Source organism: Pezoporus flaviventris, unplaced genomic scaffold, assembly GCF_033815535.1.
Source record: "Pezoporus flaviventris isolate CSIRO_AGI_PZ_B2104156 unplaced genomic scaffold, CSIRO_AGI_Pfla_v1 ptg000020l, whole genome shotgun sequence".
NCBI classification, from domain to species: Eukaryota; Metazoa; Chordata; class Aves; order Psittaciformes; family Psittacidae; genus Pezoporus; species Pezoporus flaviventris.
Window position 1 is genome coordinate 2,230,713 of NW_026892568.1, and position 19,122 is coordinate 2,249,834.

The 19,122-nt window shown below is 44.7% G+C and overlaps 1 protein-coding gene across 1 annotated transcript in view; it reads left to right on the forward strand.

Annotated features, from left to right (window-relative positions):
* Positions 1 to 16,069, forward strand: part of CACNG4 (calcium voltage-gated channel auxiliary subunit gamma 4) — a 42,885-nt gene extending 26,816 nt beyond the window's left edge. The window contains exons 2-4 of the mRNA XM_061455273.1: positions 5,795 to 5,878; positions 10,727 to 10,867; positions 11,700 to 16,069. Coding sequence (XP_061311257.1) covers positions 5,795 to 5,878; positions 10,727 to 10,867; positions 11,700 to 12,238 — 764 coding nt within the window. The 3' untranslated portion in view covers positions 12,239 to 16,069. The remainder of the gene's footprint in view (positions 1 to 5,794; positions 5,879 to 10,726; positions 10,868 to 11,699) is intronic.
* Positions 16,070 to 19,122: the final 3,053 nt, after the last annotated feature.

Here is a 19,122-nt window from a genome sequence, read left to right on the forward strand (position 1 = left end):
AACAGAAAAACATCTAATGCTGTTCCTTGTTTCCTGAATGGAGAGCTCAGGACCACAATAGTACCTGTTTGAGCAGCAGCACCACGGTAGGTTCTGAACAATACTGTTCTTGAACAGTAGGTTCTGAATGCAAAAGGAGATGCATCACTTATTCCTCTTCAAGAGTGATTTTATGATGAGAGGAATGAAGAGGAAAGAAAGCTAACTGGGCAGCTGCATTCGCTGTTGTGTGTCAATGCAGTGAGACAGGGGAGTTGTGCCAGTGGAAAATCAGAGAAATGAACACAGTGCACAGATAGACTCCATGCTATGAACTGCGCAGAGAGGAACATTTTTTGGCATGTCTGATCTCCTCTGCTCACTATTGCTCAAATCACGCGGCAGAGGATTTCAGGACTTGTCAGCAAAGAAACTTTCCTATAGAAAAAATACAGAACTGTTTCTTTCCTCCCCTGGCAGAGTCCAGTGCTGACACTCACTCACTATAAATAGAGGTTCTCCACTGTTGTCTGGGGGAAGTGCAAAGCCATGCCACTCAGGAAACCCAGTCTCACACGGTGTGCTTGGACGGACACTGTGTTCAGGCAACTTCTGTTACAACAGCCCCACTCTGCACATCACGGTTTTCTTGCTGTCTGTGATGTTATCTGCCAGTCAGCCTTCTCTGTGCTGATAGAGTCAGAAAACTTGTCATTTAAGCATTCAGCTATTCAAGTGGTATTGCAGTAAATCAGGCTAACAGTTGGCTCTGGAACTGAAGCACAGCAGTCGATCACAGGATAGATGCAAGCAGCAGAACCACTGGGCCCGAATTTCCAGTGGATCGTTACTAATTGCCTTATTCTTAATATACAGTCAGCTCCTTACAACTTGCATTCCCTGTATTTACAAGCGCTTCCTGTCAAATGATCTTGAAAATCATTTCAGTCCACATCTTTGAACCATCCCAGAAGGCCCACATTTGCCAGAAAGAAATGCACCGGTCAGTGGGATGTTAGCCTGGACAGTTATTGGGTTTGTTTACCTGCCTGCAGGTAATTGCTGTAGCCATGCAACCACTTCTGCAGCTGACATTTGTAGCCCTCATCCCATCAGTGTAACCCCTCTCAGGAGAAAACTCTGCTTAACTCTATTAATAGCGTGCACGTGTGCTCACTAAGTATCTATAGCTGCTCAAGAACTACAAGAACGTGGCGTGTTGGCAGGGGAGAGTTTGATCCAAGGAGGCTGCAAATGTCTCATGAGAAAACAAGAGAGGTTTCCCAACCAAGTCCTAAACCTGATGTTTTACTGCATAGATTCACTACCAAGGGCAGGTGAGAGGATTGGAAGATGAAATAGTTAATCTAGCAACAGCTCTGTAGAAGCTGTTGATGGAGAAAGAAGCAGCAGCTTGACCCATCTATCCTCATGTGTCTCCCACTGCTATCAGATATCGCCTCCTGTAAGCTCGTGCTCAGAGCAAGGAGACGAAAATTGCTATTGACAGAAGCACCCTGCAGACAAGGTCCTCTGCTGCAAAGCTGCTAGCTTCTTGCATGGTGGAAACCTATTTTAAACACAGAACACAACACTAATGTCATGGGAAGATCTTGTTGTATATAGGTTTGAGGAGAAGGGAGGGAGAAAACAAAAGTACAGCCTGCCTTGACAAATACTGTCAGACATTTAAAGGCTCTATCTTCCAGAGCTGATTTGTGCAAACACTTCCAGGGCATCAAGGAATGTTGTCATTGATAAATATTAACCATGGGAAATGGCTGTTTCAAAGACATAGCCGATGATATGGCCAACAACAACATGATCATGTAACACATGACCACAAACAAAGTTAATAAGCACTTGCATCCTACGGCATTAACCATGAGTCGTCAAGAAATAAAACCCCAGTGAGCCAATCTGCAATGGCACAGGCAAGATTATTGAAGGATTATTTGAGAAGGAGCAAGGAGGTGGCAGTATGTCATCAGAATTTGGGATCACTACTTTGATTTACTGTTGAAAACTCTTTGTACTTTGAGATCTCAAACCCCAAAACAAAGCTAAATCTTCACTTAGGCACTATGATTCCCTCCCTTATCACATTATTGGAGTACATCACACTCTAATTACAGTTATCTGAACAACACTTAGTGAGCTTGGGAAGTGCTAACCTTTCTGGAGAAGCCCTTGAACACAGAGTAAGGCCGAGTCAGAAACAATTTTAAGGTTTTAAATGCCAGCTATGTACGCTGCAAGCAGTGGGAAAAAAGTGTTCTTACACCACCAGCAACACTTGAGGAAATTTGCCTCTTCATGATCATTAACTCAGATCCTGAACTCCTAGCTCAAAATTCAGAACAAAGTTATTATTATTATTATTATTATGAGAAAAAAAACACATTATAATATTTGTATTTCTAAAAGCATCATTAAAACATATTGGTAATCATTCAAAGAAAAGAGTAATACTTACAGCATCTCAGTGGGGTATTACATCTTACTCTCAAGAGGCATCCAGAAGTGCTGCTCAATATTTTAGTATCTGTTAGGCAGTGATTGCAGTTTATTTATCTCTCTCTAGTGGGTACAGCAGTAGAAGTTAAATATTCCATCTCCCTCTCCAAGGGATATAAGGGACTGTATCCCCGTACTCAAGCAAAGAGCATCTCTCTTCATATCACATTCTGGTGTGGGAAATGGCCCATGTGTGCCTGAGTGAGCACGGACCAGCGACCACATCTGTCTACACATTTCCTCGAGGCAGCCCCTGTGAAGCCTTTGAGGAGAGCTTCAATGAGTTCAGATCTGGTGCAGATGCTGCAGAATGGCTGCTACTGAATTTAATTGAGGTGTTTCCACCTCTTCTATTTCCTGACTTTTATTCTTTGGTGTTGCTTTACAGGCTAGGGCACAGAGCCAGGTATTTCACTAGATCTGTTTTGGTTTGGCTTTATTTGTTGTGTTTAAGCACAAGTCAGACTCTGCTGTTGTGCTTTTAAAGCTGATCATGCTCCAGTAGCTTCCACCCTGCTAGTTTTAATATTTCTCCAATCTAAGTTTCAAATCGTCCATTGGGATGAAAAAAGAAAGGTACTGTTGTGCTTCCCAGCAAGCCTTTGTTTCTGATACTTTATGGATTAAAAAAGCCCTCAATACCCTGCAGATCACCAGAGTTCATGATAGCACCTTCAAGCCTCGCTGAAAGTTTAATAAGCTGCTGCAGAGTTATATGATACCTGTTAAGTTTATGGAAAAACGTACCCAGTCTGCTGCTGTTATTAGGTATCAAATACCACAGACACTAGAGAGGACCCTGAGCCTGATCTATAGCAAAAATATTGGGAAGAGTATTTTGGATATTGATGCAGGTTTGGCACAGGTCCAAATGTCACAGTAATTTGCTATTTCTGCATAAAGCTGGCCAGAACGACCAACCACAGTATTCCTAAAAACTGGAAATAGAAGAGAAACCTCACGCTCATCTGGAATTTTCTGTCTGGGGCTAATTAAACTCTTTGTTCACCTCTGTTAGGCTTATATAAGCACCAGGAAATGGAGGTCTCCAACCATAAGAGAGGAATAGCCCAGACACTGCTAATACCAGCCCATCCTATCCTGCTGATGCATTTCAGTCCTGTGGAGGAAGGGATGGCTTCATGGCCTCGGCATAAGAGAAACTTCTGCTGAGGGGCCCATTTCATCCAGAAGTTTAATAATGTAAGGCCATTTCACGGAGACCAAAACCCTCCATCAATCCATCAGTGCTGCAAACGGAAGGGGCTTAGGGAACATTTCAGTCTTGCAGACTTCTTGCCTCTTAACTGAGTTTCTGGAAGTAGAACATTTATTTGGGCTGTCGCCCATGCCCATGCTGTGAACGTGCAAGTTCACAAAGCAGCTTTCAATGCACAGAGCTTTCAATGGACAGAGCTTTCTCCTTCGTGTATCATCCTGTTGTGGGAGCTCAGTTACCTGTGACACTTCTACTTTTTTATCAGCTGTGGATAAATACAACCAACTACCTTAAAAGTTACTGAAGAAGTACATACAGACTGTATGTCTATAAAGTACATACAGACTGTATGTCTATAAAGTACACACAGAAGTACATACAGATGGCCCCACCAGACACACACAAGCACAGAGCCATTGAAAAGCCTACTTCATAGGAAACCAGGGTGAGAAGCTGATTCAGATTTATTTTTTCCTTAATGAATATGAGAGGATAAAAATCATCCTCTGAATGTCTTTCCTCTAAACCAGCTCACCATACCAAAGAGGCTCAAAGAAATGACCATCCAACCTCACAGGCCCTGTTAAGCTGGGAGCGATTTAATTTCATTGTGTGAACTGCCATAAAAACAAGCAGTGGGATCTTTAAAATCCGGGGTTTGGATTGCCTTGCTGGAGACTCATAGCGAGTGACAAACCAGCTGATGGCAGAGGGATGCACGGACAAACAGGCTTAGCAGGAGCAGTCCCAGCTGAAGGACTCTCCTCCGCCTGGCAGATGGGGCAGGTGTGTCGCTTCCAGATGTGACATGAGCCACTCACTTCTTGTTCACAGCCTTTGAAGTGCTGTGCAGAGAAAGCCTGAGCCGTTACCGCAATTAGAGTAGACACATCTTTTACTGGAAGAATTAAACGCACTGTAGTAGCAAACCTGCAGTTGACACTCGCAGGGTGCAATTTAAATCCTCCGGATTAGTAATTCTTTTGAGATCTTTGTAATCATTGGTAATAGGTAGTGAAATAAATCCACATTTATATCCCCCAGACTGCAGCTGTGCTTCTGTTAAAGCGGTATTAACTGAAGGTTTTTAAATCCTTCTGCCAGCTCGAGCTGTAAGCACCGAAACCCCTGTGCAGAGGATAACTCATCCTGGGTGACGTATGTTCCCGGGCATGAAAGTGCTGGTTAATGAATAATGAAAGCACCAAGGCAGAATCACACCCTGGGGCCTCGCTCCTGCAATAAACTCTCTGGGGAGAGGTCCCCGTGAAGCTTGCAATGCAACTACCCAACAGCAGCTAAGACTGGATGTGGCCGTGGATAACCATGATAGAAGATAATACAAAATACTGATGTAAAGCTTTATCCAGATGGACAAGGTGCTGAACCTTATCTTGTTCTATCGAGCGAGGGGTTCATCCAACCAACCCTGGTGTTGTTCGTTCAGGTATCAGGAGTGCACTCTCACACCTGACTTGCTGCACAGGCTACCAGTTAACTAAACAAATACGTCATTGAAAGCTGAGCCAATGTTGAGGGGACATACGGGTTTAAATTGGAGCAGGAAGAGATTTATGGACTTGTTTTCCAAGCTGAGAGAGTAGCTGAAGAGTCCTCAGACAGTTCAACAATTGCCAGTTCTGATAAGGGAAGCCACTTCACTGGGGATGAGACAGGAGAGGTGATGGGAGCTAGCCTGGCACTTGGCTTTGTTGTGGACCACCATCCCAGAGCAGGGACCCAGAGTGACAGTCACTCTAGGAACAGAAAGCAGCTTTGCAAACTCGGTGTGCTTGTTAAGACAAACACGGTGCTGATAAAGCAGACTGATTTCAAATCTCAAGAGAACTATATTAGCGGCAGACTGAAGAAAAGAGCCCAGAAATCCTGGCTCTCCCTTCCTTCAGTGAGGCTTCAGCCCAATCTGCCCAAAAATCATGACCTGAGAGATGGTTTGTGACCAACAGGAGAAAAATTCACTAACATCACCTGGGAGGAAAAGGGAGCAAAGCAGAGCTGGCGAAGCACATTTACCTGGTTCTATTGCTCATGTGTTACATTTGCTTTCTTTCCATTTAGGAATCTACAAAGGACATTGCTTCCGAATCAACCATTTCCCTGAAGACAATGACTATGACCATGACAGCTCAGAATACCTCCTCCGTAAGTGAAAAGTAATACCAAATACAGAGGCCAGGGAGATGTTCCTGGGTTTCTATTGTGTAGAGTGGAATCAAGCAAGTCTTATTCACTGCAAACTGGGTGCTACAGAGCAGTGGTGATGGATGCCCGGTTCACGCTGCCCCTGGCACAACCATGACAACGGGGATCCCCATTTCAAGGGTTTCCTTCAACCGGTGGAATGCTTTCAATTGTAGTGCCCATTCTCTAAATATATGGAAAATTTCCAAATGGAAACTGCAGCCATCATTCCCGGGCTGGTAAGGGCATTTTACAGAGGGACTATTTATCTGATTAGGGTATCAAAACCAGTTTGAGGAGTGGGTTAAGCATTTCCTAATGCTTAAACCCAACCCTTACGCAAGCCTCATCCTTTGCAGCTGCTGAGCCACCTCCCCCTGCAGTGAAATTACTGCATTGTTGGAAGGAAGCTGAAATTTCTGCAGTTAGCAGCAAAATCTCAGCACGGGCATGGGCTGTGGCTTCCCTGCATGGCCAGCCAGCCATTGCTGCTCTGTGCATGGAATTACACCAGCCTGGTGTTTGAAATAAGGGTGATCATTTCAGCTCCTCCAGATGACCACTCACTCAGCTGATGGGAAGTCTTGGAACCTGCAGAGTTTGAGTCAGATTTCCCACTCCCCAGAGGATGCCCAGCCTCACTGTTCCTTTTGGGCTGGCCAGCCAAGCTGAAAGCAGTGCCCTTTACCAAGAAAGTTCACAAGGCGTTGGGAAAGCTTCAGGGAGCAATGAATGAGCTGATGGCTGAGACACCCGCAAGTCAAAACGCTTCTCAATTACACTGCTATTAATTACCTGAAACACCACTGAGAGAACCACTCTGCCCTTCTGCTCCCTTCTGGGAAACAAATTCTAGTTACTAACAGGGGAAGAAAATATCAATCTCCAAAAAGGACACTTTACCAGAAAACCCAGATTTTTTTGCTCTTTACTCTTGTCAATTTAGATCAGTCATAGCGCTTGGGTGACATGATTTCAGTGCTCACGCGAAGGCAGGATAGCACAGTGTGAGCACAGCTGCATTTATCTTTCATAGAAAGACTTGGAACTAATGTTAAATGGATGCCAAGTCAGCTTTAAGAAACAAACATCATTAGTAAAAGGCCTGTAAAGGAAAGAAGAATTAAGTAGCATCTTGATAAAAGTGTATTATGCCTTCTTGATTTGGAGAGAAGGGAGAGCTGGGAAAAGCAGTCTACAGCTCTGCAGTAAGACCTGAGATTGGTAAATTGGTTGTAAGTGTGCTTGTGACGGGTGTTCCTAAAAGCTGTTTTCCAAAGTGACTAAGTACAGATCTTAAAAACAAGTTGGTCCAACCCTTTATGTCTTCTGCAAAATGAGCCCCACAGAGGTGAGCTCATCCTCACATCGTCTGCGCAGATAACAGGGCTCCTCTGCTTAACTCTTGTGAGAAAAACTGAAGCTCCACTTAAAATGCATACACCTGATTTAGAGATTACTGAAAGGCTATGTATCTAAATCCAGAAGAGATGAGCTCATACGTACATGTAATAGGGATCGAATCATTGTCTAAGACAAGAGGATATTTGCATCCTGTTTCAAAGGAGACGTGAGACGTTCCGTCCCGATTTTGCCCTCTGTGCAGCACCTTTGCAGTCTCTGTCTCTGTATCATTCGCCGTGTTCTTTAGCCATTTTTGGCACAAGTTTCTCAGAGGGCCACGGTGAGGGTAATCCTTATTGCTCCTGTCTGGCTTAGATAAATGGTCCAATGCCATGTTCATCTGGTGCTCCTGGAAGAGCAGCATGAGAGGTCTCAGCCTGCTCCACAGCGACCACTCTAATAGAGTCTTGAGATAAATGTAAACATCATGGTGCCAGCAGAATCAGGCACTGGTTCAAAAGCCTATTGAAATCAGTGACAAAAAAAAGAACAATTTTAGGAGACCTTTGTCCAAGGTGTGGATAGGAGCAGGAGTTTAGATTTTGCCCTTTGGCATTCAGGCAAAACTAAGTGAGCAGCAGTCATAGTGACCACTAACATGTGCAAAAGAGCTCAAGTAAGACCCCTCCTGTTGAGCCTTCCTTATGACAACACACACCAATCGGGATGTCTAAAAAAATCCCCTTCACGTGTCTGTGCAGAGCCGCAGCAAGAGGCAGGGTACCATTGCCATGCCCAGAGAGCCCATGCTGGTGCCGGCATCACTTAACCCCAGGCATGTGCTCCAGCTTCCTCCCTCTCTTGCATTTCTGCAGCCCATGGACAGCAAGCTGCTCCAGCCCAGCACTGCATGCAGCACATGCACCTCTCCCTTTGCAGAAGAGATTTCAGCCATACTCATCCTCACTGCATATGTGAGGCTCTGCTGCGATGCAAAAGTGAGGAGAGGGACCCCATTCCCAGGGCATGTCTACACTTCCTTCCCACATGCTATAGAACCCCCTTTTTAAAGCTGTTTGCTTGGCTCCTGCCTTTTGGAGGAGAATAAAAGCATGAGCAGAGTACGGGGGCTCACAGCCCCATGGGGAGGAGCAGCACTGCACGCTGCAGCGCTCCACTGAAGAAGGTGTCACAAGGCATAGCAGTGCAGAGCAGGCGATGTAAACAGACAGGATGGTAAACAAGGGGAAAAGAAAGCAGGGGAGAGAGCAAAAATCAGACTGCCTTAATGGGTTTTGATGTGTTGTCGTTTTATTACCAGTATCAGGAGCCATATGTAAATTCTACACGGTACCTATGAGCTTCCTTTTAAATTCCAGAGCTACACAGGGTAGAAAAAAATATACAGTAGAGTTCTACAAGAAGAGAACACTGGGCATTTTCTTTCTCTCTCTATTAATTAATTACAAATAAATGTGAATAAAATTAATTCATATTGATTTTCTTTCTCTTCATATTCACTCTACTGTAGAAAAATCATCTCTGCAGATTATTGCTACAAGTAGAACAGCCCACTCCCTATATTTGGCATGTCTGGCAAGTTCCTGCTGATGATATCACTGAAGCATTTTAGGAAAGTTCTTTGATTTAACTGAAATCATTATAAATAGCATGACCATAAAACAGGGGAAACAACAGCCAGAAAGGGTGGGCCACAGTAAATTTTAAAGCCATGCTGTCCTTTGCCAGGACACTAACAGACAGTGATTTGGGGTGCCTTCATGTCCAGCGGCACAGAGATGACATTGAATCTGTTTCTAATAATTGACTTTAAAAACTGACCCAAAGGTCAAAGCACCATTACTTCATACCACACACGTGGGAATACACCCAGGACAACAGAACAGGCTCTCACCACTCAACAGCCTTTGATTAGAAACCTTACACCCTCATTGCTTGGATTTGCCAGTTATTGCAAGACACCGTCTGAATAGTAATGCATCGACTGAATTGGGTTTAGATCCGGTTAGAAAATGCCCTGTCTGTAAAGGACACGTGCAGCGACATTGCCGGGTTTGGTAGGAGACAGACTTTTCTCACTGGTGCAGATCGATACAGGCATAAGCTTCGCAGGCAGGGACTGTCCTTTTGGCTTTACGTTTGCACCATCCTAATGAGGGCTGGGACCGCAGCCGGGGGGGGGGGGGGCTTTGTATCACTCACAAAAGCACTTTAAATGCCCAGCCCTGTCCCTTTTGCAGTCAGCGGGAGTTTTGCCACCGGTTACCAGGGGAATCGTTAGGAAGCGATTCACTGAATTGGGAACGCCACGGCCATCAAAAGTAAAACGGGAAAGCATCAGCTGTAACATCTGGCTGATTCTCCCTGGGAAGCGGGCCCTGCTGGCGGATGGCACCCGGGAAAGCGCACACAGCAGCAGATCCAGCCCGAGGGAGGTTTGCTCCTCTCCGTGCACCCAGCCCTGGGACAGCAGCCTCTGGCCCCATGCCCACGCACCCGCTCACCCTGGTGGGGCTCCCCTCTGCGCCTTTGCCTCTCCCCTGTCCCCAGCTCTGGGGCAATCCTGTTTTCCACAGCAGTATTCAGCACCTTATCTCCCATTCTTCAACAAAATCCTCTCTCTCTACAGCAATATAACTCATTTCCTCGCTCTGCCTTTCAGGGACGCCTACCAGGTTTCACCCCTTTGGTTTTACAATGCGGACATCTCTCGCCTTGTACTTGTTTATTTTTCTCTCAGCCTTTTTGTTCCCTCCCTGCCACTTCCCTTTCAATCGCTGCTTGGTCTTGTAGTGACCCGACTTTGAAAGCTGCCGTCAAGTGGTGTTTTAAATCTTTTTTCCAGGGGTTTTATAGCCCATTCTGGTGAATGGACTGAAGCACGGAATTTTAAATGGCTCTACTTAGCTGTCAGGAAACTAAACACAAACATCCGAGACACACTTGTTGAAATTTCTCCCTTAACAATCAGAAAGGTTTCAGCAGCCTCGGTATTCAACAACAGAAAAAGGGGTTATTAGCTGCTGCAGACTTCAAGAGCTGTAATTTGCTCACCTTGTGCACCTATCACGGAAGGGATCTGTCTGCTGAAGCCATCCCCACATGTAGGGCTCGTAGCCAGCTCATGAATTTTTCACTGCTGCTCCCTGCGTGATGCTGTCATTTACCTCATGCTTTGCCAGAGATGCTCTGTACGTGGTGGCTTCAGATAATGGTGGTACCTCTGGATGTTCTAGGAGAAAGAGATTTAAGCTATTTAGTGAAGAGTGTCCATGCCACACTGGAGCCTTGGCTCCCAAAAATGTGCCCAGAGATGCAGAATCAGTGATAATTCCAGGAAAGCAAAAGGGTTTGAGACTTTGTAAGCTCTGTACTTGCACTCGAGGAGGCATCTGAAATGATTACTGTCTGTCTTGGTTTTCCCCCTATCTATCTCCCCTGCAGGCATTGTCCGTGCCTCCAGTGTGTTCCCCATCCTAAGCACAATATTGCTGTTGCTGGGAGGACTCTGTGTCGGAGCAGGAAGGATTTACAACAGCAAAAACAACATTATTCTCAGTGCTGGGATTCTCTTTGTTGCAGCAGGTATGTTCCCCTTAAACTGAGTCCTTAAGTGCGACCTTTTTAAACTGAAAAGGATTGTGGAAAAGCTTGTTAGCAGTTCTCTCCCTGCCATACAAAATATAAACCCCTTTTCTGGATTTGGGGCACTAACAGCATCACACTGGGCAAATTGCTCAAGACGAAATCATGTTTTGAAGCTCTAGAACAAGTGTATTCTAGAAAAGCTTTTCATTTTCCTGCAAAAAGGAGGCTAAATTCAGTAACAAGCAGGTTTTGCACTATTAAAAATGTATTAAACATTAGATGGATCAGGCACCTCTTGCATCCAGGGCCTTTTCTTTCCTATGATGGCAGAAAATATTCACCTGCGATAGGTGAGCCCATTTTTCATATTAGAAACATCGGAGAGAGTCGTCCACATTGTTAATAGCTTTCCCTGAAGCTGGGATTAAGCACGCTGCATATAGATGAAAATTCAGCAAGGTGGAAGAGAACTTATCTTGATCAAGGTGAACAGCCATAGCCTTGAGCTCAAAATGTATTCTTATTATTATCCTGAATGCTAGAATCCCACTAACAATATTAGCGAGCTCCCATATGCTGCTTCTTTCCCACGGTGGCAATGAAGAGGTGGGAACAAATTCTGATGAGCATTTTGGGATCCATGCGAGCATATGTGACCCAGATGTGGATCTGTTCTTTGTTTTTCAAGAACGAATAAAATCTTGAGATAAATGGACGAGTAAATAAATGCAATAAAATTTCTTTGAGCTATTCAGGTCCAGAAAGTAGCATGGCTTGAGTTTTATCTTCCCAGGCACATAACCACTGATTTATCTTCTTCTGTCTCTAGGACTAAGTAATATCATAGGGATCATTGTCTACATATCAAGCAACACAGGTGACCCGAGTGACAAGCGAGATGAGGACAAAAAGAACCATTACAACTATGGTTGGTCTTTTTATTTTGGAGCCTTGTCTTTCATCGTGGCTGAAACCATAGGTGTTCTGGCTGTGAACATTTATATTGAGAAGAACAAAGAGCTGAGGTTTAAGACCAGGAGGGAATTCCTTAAGACTTCTTCCAGTTCTCCTTATGCCAGGATGCCAAGTTACAGGTACAGGAGGCGGAGGTCCAGATCCAGTTCTCGGTCTACAGAACCTTCTCCATCTAGAGACATTTCTCCAGTTGGCATGAAGATAGCAAGCACCATTCCCATGAATGAGATTTCCATGTACACTCTTTCCAGAGAGCCTTTGAAGGTTACAACCGCTGCCAGCTACAACGCAGACCAAGAAGCCAGTTTTCTGCAGGTTCACAACTTCCTTCAGAAGGAGTTTAAGGAAGGACTCCATGTCAACATGGTCAACAGGAGAACAACACCTGTTTGAAGCACCTTCCTTTCCCGTGCTTTTTGAAGAAATACCGAAACAGAATGGATCGGTCATGAGAGAGAAGGAGCGATGTTAAAATACCCTCTCACCTCTTGAATTGTGGCATGCGTTGAGGTAGCAAGTGGAGATCCTCTGGACCAACATAATGATATCACACGCTCGTAGCTTTTTTTGAAGCTATTTGGAGTTCGTTTCTTTCAGTTCTTGGTGTCACAAGATGAAGGCGGTTCATGTTCCTGCACTTCTGTAGTGTGTACAAAGTCGTGGAGAAACTGCAAAGGACTGGCCACCAGTGTGTTTTAAAGGATTACAGAGAAATTGTTGTACTTCTTCTTTTTTTCTAATGTCGAGATCCCTTAGTACGAACTTGCAAATGTAATTTATAACCAAGCCCAAGGATGAATACGAACTGCTCCTCAAGTGAGCCACTTCCCTTTGATGCAACGTAAGCTTTGCCTCTTTCCAAAAAAGAAAAAAAGAAAAAAGAAAAAAAAAGAAAAAAAAAGAAAAAAGGGAATATTTTTGAAGGCAACACTTTCTAAAACTGACCTGTGCTACTGAAGCCGCAGAGCACCCGCATGCTGAGCATTACAGACTCCCTGATGGGGTGTAAGGGGGGTCTCCCATTTCTGGTGTAAGTCGTCCCTCGGGGCAATGCAGGTAGGGGAGAAGAGGGTGGGTGCATCCTGAAACACCTAAAAAGGGAAGGATTAAAGTAGGTGGGACTTGAGCATATTTGCAAATATCATTTCTTGCCTAACATTTAGAAAACTTGAATTCTCATTTCGACTAGCCCTAGTGCCTGATCTGGCAAGGTGCTGAGTGCTGTCTGTCAGGAGCCCCTATAGACTACTTATAGCAAGAGTGAGAAGCAGAGCTGAGCCAGGGTGGCCGGTTCCCTGCGACTGCATTCCTGTTTTCCTTACTGCTTCACAAGTGCAACACTAACGCTACTGGAAACTAAGATACCTAAGCAATGTGCGTGAGAAAATGAGAAGCTAATAAGTTCGGACTAGCAAAACTTCCTGCAGCGATGGGGACGGAGTGTTAACAGAACGGATGACAACTTTGTATTTTTTAAACCAGAACAAAAAAGAATCACCGTTTATGAGATATTTATTAAAATCTTTTTATTATGAATAAGTGCCGCATGGTGCAAGGTATAGTTGCTTTTAGATGGAAATGATGGTTTGGTTTGGTCTAATTTAATTTATTTTGTAATGGTGAATCTACTGACGTGCAGAGAGCCCACAGACTATGCATCACCTAAGGGGGAGCTAATTTGTACCCTTTGCTTCTGTATGTTTCTAAAAAAGTCTGAAATATCCTTTTTCTTTCAAATTCCTGCTTTCATTTTTTTACACGTAGGCTTGGAATCTCAAAGCTCGAGGGCCTGACTCAAAGGTAATTTAATTTAATAGTACTCATGCTAATTTTAGTGACCGCTCGACCAAGCCATATGAGAATAAGGTGCCCAATTCCCCTTGGCTGAATTAGGTGCAGTGAGAGAGGAGCATCTAATTCCTGTAGATTATATACCCATCATCTTTGGCCAGAAAATCTTTGCTATCGGAAGACTAGAGAAATGACAAGAAAAAAAAGTCATGATTTGGCTCACTGATAGTGGGAGAGCTCAGCCAAACTGTTAAAACCTCTTTAGTCTTAATTCATCTTGCGATGGCCACAGCATCAGTGACTAAGTGGTGTTTTGGATATGAGGCTTTCAGCTAGCGGAACCAAGTCCTCCAGGGAAATCCCGGAGGAGCTGCCTTAACAACCCAAAAAGCAAGTTGAATCCTTTCTCCCCTCCAGGTAAACCCTGCTTAAGCCTCTCTCCTTGCAAGAACCAAGACACAAGTCTCAATTGTAAGCTAAAGTCTTCCCCTAGTCGCTGTTAAGCTCTGCCTCACCCTCAGCCTGGCAGAGCAGCATGGTTATATTGGCAGAGGTGGGTTGGAGCCTTCATCCCTGCTTATTAAGAGTTTCCATTCAGGTTAAAACTCTGCTGGGATCCTTTTTCAAACCTCTGAACTCTGAGACCTGAAGTGAATGGAGGGATGGGAACAATTGAAAAGTAGAAAATGTTGTGCTACTTTCTGTATCAACACACGATGGAGAGAGACGTTACGCAAGCTTTTTAAAGAAAAAATTCAGAGGCAGACAAGAAAACTTTTTTACCTACTTTTCGGCTAGGACAACATAAAAGAATTCTAAAATTATTAAAGTTCTTGATGAAAGGTTTTTTTTACAAGAATCTTTATGCTTTCAAACAATAAATTATTTCCTACTTTTTGAGACTTCGTAATATTCAAATACTTTGATTAGCTATGATAGAAGTAGAAGTTTGCAATGAAAACAAAACACCAACCTTCTGTCTCATTAGTGTGTCATACTAAGTGCTAATTAATTTACATCTAATTATAGTCGATGTATTTTTCAAGTGCAATTTCCCAGAACTATTTGTTTCCCACTGTGTTAATAAAACTAATAGTTAGAAATAAGTCCTCATTCGTGTTTACTGTAATTAAGAATAAAACCATTCCCTTTAAAACCAGGAGTTAGATATAGGCTGTTTTTCTAAGCTCATGTCCATTGAACTGGGAGTTGACAGTGTGAGGTTTGCTTCGCGCGTTGGTTTTGTTCTTTTAATCATCATTCTCCAGTGAATGTGTTTAAAACCAACCATCTGATCCCAGCCAAAGCCCAAGGCTTCCCTACAGCCCGGCTCAGACCTGCAGAGGCACATGCAGTGTTTTTACACCCTGACAACAAAAGAGTCTTACCGAGCGTTTTGGGATGTTCCTCTTTGCCAGAGCCTCCTCCCCAGAGCAGGGCTGGTTTCAGCAGCTCTCTGAGAACGATGCCCTGCTTCAGTCTGAGTCCTTCTCCACAAACCACCTTTGAAAATGGAGATGGAGCGAGCAAGTATTCATGGGATGCTCACGGGATACAGCGTACGGACAGGGAACAAAGGTACAGGGAGATAACAGGGACCAGAGCTTTCATCCTGTGGGAGAATGGGGGCTGTGATTTAAAACCCATGGTCTACGTCAAATCTCAGCACAGTAATTATAATTAAATATTTCACAATAATTTAACTAATAATAATAATTTAATCAAAGCAAAAAGAAAGTTGTTTCATTGAACAATTCCAGTTTAAAAAAAATCCCCCCCCCAAATCAGTCTTTTCCAGTGGAAAACCGTGATTCTGACGACACTGAAAGAGTCGCATCACTCCTGCCCATGAGCAGTGTCTTGCTCCGTGGCTGATCTGTCTGAGCGGAAGATTGTGCTCGGAGTTTGAAACCACTCAGTGATAGTTTTAAAAGATATGAATACAAATCACCTGTTCTTCCACATCTCTCTGGTTTCCCCTGACAGCATCGAACAAATTAGCCCCCATTTCTCAACAAGGCCTGCAGATATCATCACATCATTACCACACAAATCAGCCTTTTGGCATTATCCTGTGACATACTGTAAGAGCAGACCTAAATAATAAATGCTATGGGATCAGGCTCTATTTTCCAGGAAACAAAAGTTTCAGGTATATCATCAGCTCTCTTCCTAGTTTCTCATACGCAATAGGAGTAAAAGGAGAAACCACTTCATGTGCCCATACATCTAACAGTAAACTATTTTTATATTACCTTTTCTTTCTGTATGGATCACATATCCACAAGGGCTAATATACCACGTCCCTTGAGGTTACCTTTCTGTCTGCAGTTCTAAAGTGTTATTTCCACTGTGTTTCAGTTCTACTGGTATAACCACAACCATGTATAATGTACTTAATCCTTACTTTTTAAATAAACCATTTTAAATGTATTCATTTTTTGTGTGGAGAAAGGTATATGGACTTTGAACTTCCAGACTCTCTGAGCTGAGATTTCTGTGCTTATTATTTCCACATTTCTACCTATTTTGATTGCAGCTGGGAATGTTATTAGAAGCCAATATATTAAAGGAGAGAAAACTATCCTTGTGGTCCCCCACACCACCGAGATAAGCAGTCTTCACAGTATTTGGGTTAGAAACTAAGAAAAACCTTCTGTTTCCAGCTTAAGCTTGGCCCATATGTGACACACTCTGGTTTCAGTGCCTGTTTTGGGAGTGGTATAGTGGCCAGAGGCACTGCAAACCACCATCAAGAGGAATAAGCCAGTGTCTTCTGAAGTGCCAGCCCTAACCCTGTGCTTTGCCTCCACTTTTTATATGAATTCACTTCCAAGCATCCTCCTCTCCCTGATCGTGCCCATTTTTGCCTGAAGAAAGCTCAACCCTGCGTGCTGAAGCTCCACAAAACCCTTTATCTGATCACCACCATAAAACCAGCAGTAAGTACAGCAACTCCCGGCTGCTCCCAGACATTCCAAACCATCCCTGTATCACAGACACTATTTCTTCTTAAAATACTTCTTTTAACCTTATCTTCCAAGTTCCTAAGCCTCCAGATTGTTGTTACAGATGAACCTTGCCTGTGTATATCAGCGTCTCCCCATGCATATGATCAACCAGCATGTCTGGAGGGAGGCAGGGATTCACCTTTCCAAATGCCTCTGAACCCCAGGAGCCATTTAAAGCTCAAGCCTAATGCTGGTTCCCTTGAACTAAAATAAAGGTTTTTCCCACATTGCTGAGCAAGTCTGTGGGTAAATAGTGACCCAAGAGCTGCGGCTGCCTTGCTGTGAAGGGGGATGTATCAAAGCATCATGTTGTTTGAGGGCGAAGCAAAATGTAAGGCTTCAGTAAGTGGTAAAATAGCCCAGTGAGGAGGATGTGGCGTTTCCTTGGAATGAGAAAACTAACAGACATGGGAGGTGCCGAAAATAAAAGGGAATGAGGAGTGTTCTGCACCTGTCTGCAAAGCAGCTCATCTTACAGCTTCTCCGCAGTGACAGGGATCGCTTACCGAGCCGGCACGCCGGGCACGGTGCTCCGTATTGGAAGAGAACTGTGGATCAGGCACAGTGCAGGCAGTGGTGGGTGCTCCATGGGCTGTGGGGATGGCACATCAAGAGGCTGCGCCCGGGGTGCGGGATTCTGTCTCTTCTTCATGCACACAGGAGCCTATTGAAAACTGAAAACAATATCAACTGAAACACACACATTTTGCTGTTGCCTTCAGTGGCAGCAAGATTTCAGCCCCAGAATTAGGGAGCTGTCAGGATCATCGAATAGTTTGGGTTGTTGGAAGGGAACTTCAAAGTTCATCTCCTCCAACCCCCTTGCAATGAACAGGGACATCTTCAACTAGATCGGGTTGTTCAGAATCACATCCAGCCTGGCCTTGAATGTCTCCAGGGATGACGCATCCATCACCTCCCTCTGGAGGGTGCCGTTGGTGGTTCTCCGAGGTATCATCTATGCAGAGCCCGCTGCAGTTATGGTGGTCTCTGCACACTGCAGCAATTCAGGCCCAGGGGCTCAAACATTGCCAAGGAGCTCCCATGTGAAGAAAGCTGTTTGCTGTAAATACTTCCGAGCTGAGCACAGACCGGGAGCAACCGGCTCTGGGTTATTCTCACCTGGGAAGGGTCTTCTGCAGAACATCATTCTGCAAGGAGGGAACCATAGGATTTAGTTAACCTGGTTGTGGTAAATACTGAGGCTGGTCCAGAAGAAACACAGAAAAGGGAAGAAATAACACAAGAGTTGGTCTTGAGACACCTCCTTTAACATTTTCCCCAGTAGAGCATCATTATTGTGTCTCTCACTGCTGATAAAGTGCAACTAATTACACCCCTCCTTGCTTCCCAACAGGTCCTCATTAATAGCCTATTTATATTTCATGTGATACTGATTTTCAGATGCGAATGCTTGCCACCTGACACAGGGAGGCTGCAGGAACCATTCCTAGAGGATTAGGTATAATGATCTGGACGTGCAGACGAATTTTAGGGTTTCTCTTGGTCCTTTGCTCCTCCAGAAATCAGGTTTGCTTCTGTATTTGTCAGATGCCCACCTGAGGCACGGAGCCCACCAGCCCCAGGGAGAGCAGCTTCACCTCCACACAGGGACAGAGGCTGGGGACACAGGCTGAGGACAGAGGCTTAGCCCATGGGCAGAGGAACCTTTTGGCTCCCACCACAGCAGTTACAGGGGCCACAAGCAGTGATCACCTACAACATTCCCCAAAACCACATGGAGCCCGTGCTGGGAAGAGGAGGCTGCAGCATCCCTGTGATGCAGCTACATCAGCTCGTGTAGCAAACCCGCGGAGCCCATGGGGAGCAATAACCCCACAAAATACTTTCTGCCCCATAGGCTGGTGGCAGCAGGCCGCTTTGTTTGGGCTAGGGACAGTGTTTTACCTCTACTGCAGTAACGGGAGTTTTCAGCCTGGGGGAAGCCGCTGCAGCTCAGGTAGAAGCTCATCAGAGCTCATTCACACCCCCCTGCAGGGTTGGGGAGGATGAGCTCTTCCCTTCTGATTGCACTTCAGTTGCTTCCTGGACTTCATTAGGAAACCCGAAACAAAACCCGAGGAACTTACCCAGGTCTAAGGACCTAAATGAGACCAAAAAGCGCGATTCTTGCCGACACTGGAAGAGACACAAAGACCATCACCAACAAAACAAACCAGTGAGCTCCCACCCCTGCAGTGCTTGCAGGCTGTAATAAGTGATCGTTAGCACTTGCATCCTCAGCAACCAGAACCTCGCTTTGTGCCCGCATTGGCAAGCACGCACCGGTTTTCCTCTGCTCAGCTTGCGAGGACCTGCAGTTCGTAGCATCACGGAAGCGGAGTCAGGCTGCAGCTCCTAAGATCGACTGATGTCTAGTGAAATTTAACAAGAGTACTTCAAAAGAGAAGGCATTGCATTTTTAATGCGCTCCGTTTCTGGTGTAAAGGCTGCTCGCTTTGGGCTTTTCCACTT